Source organism: Ruditapes philippinarum, unplaced genomic scaffold (genome assembly GCF_026571515.1).
Source record: "Ruditapes philippinarum isolate M1 unplaced genomic scaffold, ASM2657151v2 ctg5502_1_1_1_1, whole genome shotgun sequence".
NCBI lineage: Eukaryota > Metazoa > Mollusca > Bivalvia > Venerida > Veneridae > Ruditapes > Ruditapes philippinarum.
Genome location: NW_026864850.1, coordinates 4,327 through 13,355, shown reverse-complemented (window position 1 = coordinate 13,355; position 9,029 = coordinate 4,327). Strand labels below are relative to the sequence as shown.

At 33.2% G+C, this 9,029-nt stretch overlaps 1 protein-coding gene across 1 annotated transcript; it reads right to left on the bottom strand.

The window, feature by feature from the left end:
- Positions 1 to 5,775: 5,775 nt before the first annotated feature.
- Positions 5,776 to 8,625, bottom strand: LOC132727038 (E3 ubiquitin-protein ligase TRIM56-like). The gene has a single exon (XM_060712451.1). The coding sequence runs from the start codon at positions 8,622 to 8,624 to the stop codon at positions 6,390 to 6,392; it is 2,235 nt and encodes a 744-aa protein (XP_060568434.1). The 5' UTR covers position 8,625; the 3' UTR covers positions 5,776 to 6,389.
- Between the last annotated feature and the right edge of the window lie 404 nt (positions 8,626 to 9,029).

Genomic DNA, 9,029 nt, shown 5'->3' with positions numbered 1-9,029 from the left:
CTGCTAGCTTGTGAAATAATGCACAAATGAGTAATCAAGGTCTTCTCTCGTCAATAAAGCTGGAATGTCTCCATATATCTTTAAAAAAAATTTTACAGATGACTTGAAATATAACTCAAAAAGTACTCTAGCGATTTTCTTTAAACTTCAAACACTGACAGAGCACATTGGGAGGAAGTAAATGTGCAGCTTAACTGAAGGAGTGCAACTTCAGGTGCCCCTCCGCACAAGAGGGCACAAAAATATAGTGCATGGAGGGGCTCTTGAAGTAGTTTTATTTAATTTGGCAATATATCAAATATTAAGACTTCCTTTTTACTCTGGAGAATCAAGGGAGAGAACCTGTATATATGATTTATTGCTGAATAGTGTTGTGATAGTTATTGCCCTTTTTATGGATAGTGCAGAAAGTTTATAGTGATCCTAGTTGTCAGTCCTGACCAGATATTAGCCATAAATCTTTACTGTTAGTTATTTTGAGGGTTATCATGGAAATTAAACATGGAATTCACACAATCATCGCACTGCAGCCTGGCCATATTTCATCATGATAATCTTTTATAAAAATACTTGATTGGCACATGAAGAACAGATTTGGTTTTGTGAACATGTTATAATAACCATTTTCAAGGATAGTATTATAATTATCTACATAAAAAAGTAAGGTGATTAGGGGCATTTGTTCTGTAATTATATGTTATCAAAAATATATTTGTTCAACAATATTTGTTCAAATAGACTGAATGTTCAGTAAAATTGCCTTGATCATCATGTATGGAATATAGGGAATGAATGTGTACACAAAATAATCATCATCGTCAGAGATTTTCTTCGAGAAAAGACCTAAATCAAACAACCTTAGGTTAAAAACGACATTCATATTGATCCAATAACATTACAAATAATTATTTGGCGGAATTAACATAGATATCACAAGCCAATCGATTTTTTGGCAAGCTTCCAGCAAATTTTTTAAAGCCCAGTCTATTCAGTAAGGAAATTAATATATTTGTTGACTACCAGTCCAGATTGGTCAGTTGCCAAGTTTGAAAATAAGACGAGGACGACGGTTGGCATTTAACATCACCTTTAGTCTAATTACTTTTTAAAAGCACTTGAAAATCTCGCAATCTCTTTTATGGTTAATTAGTTATAATTACCCTGTCTGTTGTATTTTTCCCATTCAACAATTCAATATATTTCACTATCAGTTAACTTTATTCTAAAAGTTGAATAATCATGATTGGGGAAAAAGTTGTATTGTGCTTAAGTAAAGGTAGATAGGGTTGGCATTTTTTCCGTGAAATATTTGTAAAATGCCCCACTAGTATCTAATAATGAGCAATTATTGTTGTTTTTTGGTGAATAATTTCATAGGGCTTTTGCCACTTTATATTTTTCTGAAAATTTAATAGGCTTTTGGTCATTCGAGGTGGTTTTGGATTAAAGACCATTTTTTATAAGATATCTGTCAACTTGATTGAATTGTTGTTGAAAATTTGATTATGTTTCACCTATCTAATCTCACAGAGAAAAAAAACACACCTATCTAATCAATATGCCTGTTATATGTGGGGCATGTATGTAAAAGTAAAGGTTGCCAGAACTACAACAAAAACTCCAAGATGTATTATTCTTTCTAACATTTTAATCAAGAAAATAAAACTGATCAAATAACAAAATTGTTAATGTAACAAGTAGATAAAAGGCAAAAAAAAAGCAAAAATAAATACAAGTAAAACAATACATGTAAATATGTATGTTTTTGTTTTACGCTTTAAAAATAAAAAGGCTGGTCAGCTAAGCTATGTATTCTAAACTTCATCTCATTTAAAAGTTTGTTTTTTTCAACAATTTATGTTCATTTTAATGGAAAACATATTTTTTTATTGCAGAAGTGTATATAATAAATGACTGCAATATTGTGTCAGTCAAATAACTGGACACAGACACTGGTGACACCTGATACCTGTGGTCTTGAAATTTATCTCATTAAAAATAATTTTATTCTATCAACTATTAATGTTAATTGTTATCAAAAACATTTTTATAGCAGTATGGTACATAATAAATGACCTCAAAATTCTAGATTGAACAAATAACTGGACTTGTATTTTTGTGTGCCTTACAAGCAATTAAAAAAAAGATAAATGCAAATTTGATTTAACAAAAACAATACAATAAAGATTTTATAAATCTAACAAGTAAGCATGAATCATATAAATTTTAAAACAAACATGGAGTTACTGTAACATAGCTAACTTCATTGTGATAATAATATAAAATCAAATGTTTATATAACAAACAAAAATCATACCTTTGTGAGTGATGTCATAGTGTTGATCAAAATATAACTTCATAGAATTAATGTAAAAACATCAGCAAAATTCATTGGAGAATAATATTTAGTTAAACTGAGATATTGGCTTAAAACAAACTAAAATTGCTTCAAGAAATTGGCCAAGAAAACAAAACAAAACTGAAATTGCTATAAGGAATTGGGCAAGAAAACAAAACAAAATTGAGGTTGTTTGAAGAAATTGGCCAAGAAAACAAAACAAAATTGAAGTTGTTGGAAGAAATTGGCCTGGAAAGAAACTGAAGTTTTTTGAAGAAATTGGCCAAGAAAAAAATAACACCATCATTTAGGACATATTTTAATATATATTTTTCTGGCAGTAATGGTTTTGTCCAGATTGAAAGATGGACCAGGCAATTTAAGATATTTAACATTAAATTTTGTAAGGGTTATGGGATATTATACAAGAATGACTAATATTTAGCCAATAATTTTCACACACCTTATTTACACTGTAACAAACTCAATTCAAATACAGAAAGTTTGTGTCAAAATTGATTTAATAAAAGTGAAGTTTGGAACTCTAGTTGTAATGAATATTTTAGTATTTCAATGTTTAGAAAGCTATTATATCTAATTAAAACATTATGAATATTACATAGTGCTAAATGCAATGCAAGAATAACAAAATAGCAAAATGAAATGACTAATGAAATATATAGCATGTACCTAATTGTCCCTTTTAAGTGCTCCACTTAAAATGATTTGCTAAATTGTCCCTTATAAACTCCCCACTTAGAATGATTTGCCTCATTGTCCCTTATAAACGCCCATTTAAAATGATTTGCCTAATTGACCCTTATATAAACACCCAAAATAAAATGATTTGCCTAATTGTCTCTTATAAACTCCCAAATAAAATGATTTGCCTAATTGCCCCTTATAAACACCCAAAATATAATGATTTGCCTAATTGCCCCTTATAAACGCCCCACTTAAAATGATTTACCTAACTGTCCTATATAAATGCCCCACTTTTTAAATGATTTGATAGCTTCAAGAACCTGATGCTGTAACACTTGTACAATATAAAGGCGAAGATAGAAAAAAAAGATTGATGTAATTGATCACAATTTAGAAATTTCCAATTGGCAATATTGGCCCATTAATCTAGCGAACAAATCCAATTAAAGCAGACAAACAAGAAAACATAAAATGTAATTTCATTATGGATGAATTGAAAAGAGTGAATTGTATCAGGTAATCTAACTTAGCAGGATTATATAACTAGTGTTTAAAGGGAACACTCCTGTAAACTGTACATTATGAGTATATTGATTTACATTAGTATAACATCCAACTTTTGATGTAAGGATTACAAGCTTATTAGTCCCCTACCGGTTTACCGGAGGGGACTTTAGGTTTACCCTCCGTCCGTCTGTCCGTCCGTCTGTCCGTCAGTCCGTCCGTCCGCAAAACTGGATCCCGCGATAACTTGAAAAGTACTGAAAATATTTTTATGAAACTTGGTATATGGATAGATGGCAGTATGGAGATTATGCACGTCTTTTTCTTTTCTTCCTATGTTGAAAATTCTGGTTGCTATGGCAACAAATAGACTGAAAATATGGCAAATTTTACACATAAACTGGATCCAGTGATAACGCAAAAAGTACTGGAAATATTTTTATGAAATTTTACATATGGGTAGATGGCAGTCTTGAGATTATGCACGTCTTTTTCTTTTCTTTCTATGTTGAAAATTCTGGTTGCTATGGCAACAAATAGGCTGAAAATATGGCAAATTTTACACATAAACTGGATACAGTGATAACGCAAAAAGTACTGGAAATATTTTTATGAAACTTGACATAAGGGTAGATGGCCGTCATGAAATTATGCATGTTTTTTTCTTTTCTTCCTATGTTGAAAATTCTGGTTGCTATGGCAACACATAGACTGAAAATATGGCAAATTTTACACATAAACTGAATCCAGTGATAACTCAAAAAGTACTGGAAATATTTTGATGAAACTTGACATATGGGTAGATAGCAGTCTTGAGATTATCTGTTCTTCCTATTTTGAAAAAATATCAGTTGCCTTGGCAACAAATAGGCTTAAAACATGGCAAATATAACAATATTTGTGATTAGTCAAAAAGAGCTGAACATTTTTATGAAATTGCATCTTTAATTCAAGAGCAATCTCCTCTTTAAGAATTTTGCTTTTAAAATGGTATATTTTGGTAACAGGGATGTTTCAAATATTAACTTTAGAGTGTCTTTCAGTCCGTCTGTCTGTCTGTTCATAAAAACTGTATCCTGTGATCACTTTTAAAGAACTTTTCCAACAAATTTTTTTAAAATAGAGAAAAATTGAAACATTAGTGAATGGCCAATGGCCCTTCAGAATGTTGATGGGGTTCTAACCGGTAGGGGACTTATGGATTGCTTGCAATACTATGATAATTGCTTGTTTTATTAGCCCATTAAAAGAAATTGTAAAAACCAAATCATCCCGTGACTTAGTGACATTAATGAGCCGCGTCACGACAAAACCAACATAGTGGGTTTGCGACCAGCATGGATCCAGACCAGCCCATGCATCTGCACAGTCTGATCAGGATCCATGCTGTTCGCTTACCAACCCTATTTACAAGTAGAAAATCTGATAGCGAACAGCATGGATCCTGATCAGACTGCACGGATACGCAGGCTGGTCTGGATCCATTCTGGTCGCAAACGCACTATGTTGGTTTTGTCGTGACATGGCTCATTTGACTTTCACACATTATTTCTAACACTCACCGTCAATTGTTTTTCATCTTTGATCCAGAACCATGTTTGATAAGAAGTGGGTCACTGGCGGAGAAATTTAATAATCCAGGAAAGCTGGTTAGGTTAAGTGGACGGACTGATATGATCAAATTAAAAAAAAAAATGTGTTAGAATCTGTGTCAAAACCAATCAAAACTCGATTGTACCTGGAACATTAAAGTGAGAGAAAATTGATAAACATTAAAATGAGTTTGTCCTCCAGTGCTCGGTGATAATTATATCAACTGCTAATACAAATCAAAGCATGAAATGTCAATATGTAAACATGATAAAGAGCAATTAAGTTTTATGTGGTCCAATTAGGCTCTTGTTTGTAGTTTCTTGATTTTATGCCCTTTGAAGATACTGGAAAGCAACTGATGTGATGTAGAAGTTTTACATTTTGTTTCCCTAAAAGATTGGGATAGGTCAAGTTTTTTCTTGAATTGCATGTTGAGTGCAGCTCTCTAAATATGTTAATTCTTTTAAAAAGAGAAAGAGATACAACTATGCAAAAAAAAACACTGATTTTTTTCTTCTTGAGATAGGTCTTTTTATTTAAACCATTTCCCAGTTGCTCGAAATCCCTAGTTTATCCCCAAAAGTAAAAAATTATTAGAAAATCTCATAAAAACTTCTATCACGAGTCATTTTTTTCTGCCTTATCTTTCAAATGATATGTTTTCCAACTTGGCAAACTTTAAAAGAGACAAAAACACAAGATTACATAGAGAAACTACATAGAGAAATTTTGCTTTGGTATGAAAAATAATTCTTATCAAGTGTATTTCAACATGTTCCTCTACTTGACCTGTATATTTTCGCTGTAAGTGTTTTAAGAATCATGAGATAAACTATCACTTATTTGATTTTACTGACAGTGTTTTCTTATGTTAATCCTATAAAACACTTGAAAGTGAAATAAATTTTGCACAATATCCATTAAAATCAAAACTTGAATATATTTCGCTCAATTCCCAATAAAAGTCACATTTTAGTAACTAAGGATTATAATTATTTTACATACAATATCAGTATTTTTCCTCCTTTTTCTCAATCGAGCAGTGTACAAGGTCCATGTTTAAAAAAAATCAGAAACTGCAAGGTCAAGTCCATGTACAATTTTATATTTAAGAAAAACAAATTTTAAAAACTACTCACTACTTAGCTTATCCCATATATCCCTGTTGGAATTCTAATCCACATTTATCCAGTTCCCTAAATCTCTGAAAATATTCTTTTTATAACAAACACTCAAACAGACATAAGACCTATTGATTAAGATATTCATAGAACTTGATAGTGCCTTCCCCAGTTGCTACCATAAGAAGTTTATCCGGAGTCACAGAAATATATTTGATAATATCCTCTGTGAACAAAGATTTCTTCAGTTCACCTTTGTTAGTAAGAATGTCTATTTTTCCCATACGTTTATCAGCTACAAGAACATGACCTTGACTATCGGTACAGACAAGGTCAGGTCCATCATAGATCTCTGCCTCTTCGTCAGTATTTCCGTATTCAAACAACAATTCACCAGTGTTATCAAAGCCAGTAACATTATGGTTACCAGGGTCGGCGACGTAAAAGTTTCCTAACTTGTTATCCACAGCAATACTGTGAGGCTTTTCAAGGATGTACATTCCCAAGTCTTGATAATCTTCATTTGTTATTCTGCGCTTGAGCACACCCTGATGGTCATACAAACTTATGTTACCTCCTGCTTTTGAGGTCAATTTACCAAAGTTAGTTACATGTGAGTACCGATTGGATGCTACAATCAAATTTCCCAACTGATCGGAGGTAACGAAATTCAGTCCATAGTTTTCAATCTGCATATTGGCAAGAATTTTCCCTGAACCATCATTTTTCAGAACTCTGATTTTGTATTTGTTATCTCCCCTTGCAACTGTTAATGCCACTTTGCCGTCACTTGCAACAGAATGTATAGTCCAGCCAGCTTGCACTGGTACCTGACCGCGAATGATGCCCCTCTTTTCAAGCAGATACACAATTTGATAATTTCCTGAAGATGCTCCAACTATCATATCACCGTATTTGTTAATTCCAATCCCCTTGAGGCATTCTTGCTGAATTGTATGTGGCAGAGTTATTTCCCTTTTTGGGTTATCTAAAGTGAAAGTATTATCAGCCTCATATTCAGCCTCTTCAACCTCCTCACTGAATTTAACATTCCGAAGTGTTTCACTATTGTTACTAAGTGTCAGCATTTTAACATCACTTCCAGTTGTAGAACTAAGCTGATCACTTTCAGCTTCGTAATCTTGATTTGGTACTAAAATTTCATCAGTTTCTGCATTATCTAGAGGCTCACTTTCATGACCAGAATCAACATTCACTTGCTCAGTGTCTGTCTTGTTGTCGGTTTCTTCATTCTCTTCAATAGTTTTCAGTTCACCAAACATGTTACACACTGTTTCAATGGCAACATTGGGCTCTATCAACTTTATTTTCTGTATAGCCATTGAGTCTGTAAATAAAGGTTCCTCACAAAGTTCTCTTACACGTTTTCCTACTTTCTTTCTCATTAGAACTTTTTCCTCAAACGAACCGTAAGATAAAAGTTTCTCAGTAAAGTCGTTGACCCCATCTATTGCAGCTAGATGCATCTGAAGATCTTTCCTCCTCTCATGAATGTCGTCCAGATGTTGTGCATGTCTTCTATCAATCTCTTCTAATAGAACAGTCTCGTACTGGGCTATCAGATCACTTAGGTACTTGGTTCGCTTTTTCACAATTTTATGGAGGTCTTTCTGTTGTTCAATAGTGTTCTGTTCAGCTTTCTTAAGACTGATCATTGCTTCTTGCAGTTGTGTGGCATCGTTTTGTAATTCCTCCAGTGGCTGTTTTATCTTGTTCTGAAAGTTTTGCGCCACAGCGACCATTTCTGCGCACCTGTGCTCCTCGTGATACGAGAGGTGACAGTCGCCACACACAGCTATGTCACAGTCCACGCAGAACAAAGCACTTATATCTAGAGGGTCGTAATAGGAGCAGCAACGTGGGACAACATGGCCTGCTTTAGCAGATTCTTCATACTCTGTTCGTATATTGTGCTCTTCCATAGTTTCAAGCTGATGATCACTAGTGTCTGCTTGTTCTAGATGTAAGTCTGTACATTCCCTACACAGAAAATCCTCACAGTTTATACAGAATCCTTTTGCATCAATAAAATTCCCGCCATTTTTACAAATGGTGCATATTTTGTCCTTCTGCTGCGAGTCATTTGACGGACTGACTAGTCTCTGTGCAAGTATATTATCTGAGAGGTCAGTGGTTCCGTGTTCTTGACCAGTTGTTTCGGTACCGCAGATCGGGCACCAGTACGAGCCATTGTGGCCATGTTCCACCATGTATTTGTCAATACATTGCTGACAGAACGAATGGAAGCAGACGAGATATTTGGGTTGTTTGAATTCCTCCTCACACAGCTTACAACAAAGGAAGTCTCGTGGTATGACCTCACACTCACTCTGCACGTCCATCATGGCTGAAATATACAACAGAAATGTATTTATATAGCTACGGAATTAAATTTTTGTTTTGCTCGTCTATTTGCACCATCATTTACCAATGAGACTATCAGTGATACATACATGTATAATATATCTCAAATCTAGTTATAAATTTTACATGAAATATTGAAAATAAATATAAATATGTATAAATAAAGTATATGTTAGCTTTCCACAAGTGTTTCATAAATTATGTCAAACTTTAAAATCAAGTTTTAGTAAGTGCTTTATTCTCCATAGGATATTTTGAAAGTTGCACTAGATTGGATTTTGTTTGATTTGTATTATAAATGTTTAATGCACAAAATTATGATTTAAAATATATATGCATATGAAACCAACAAAAAATGTCAGAGTTATTGACCTTTTTATGCC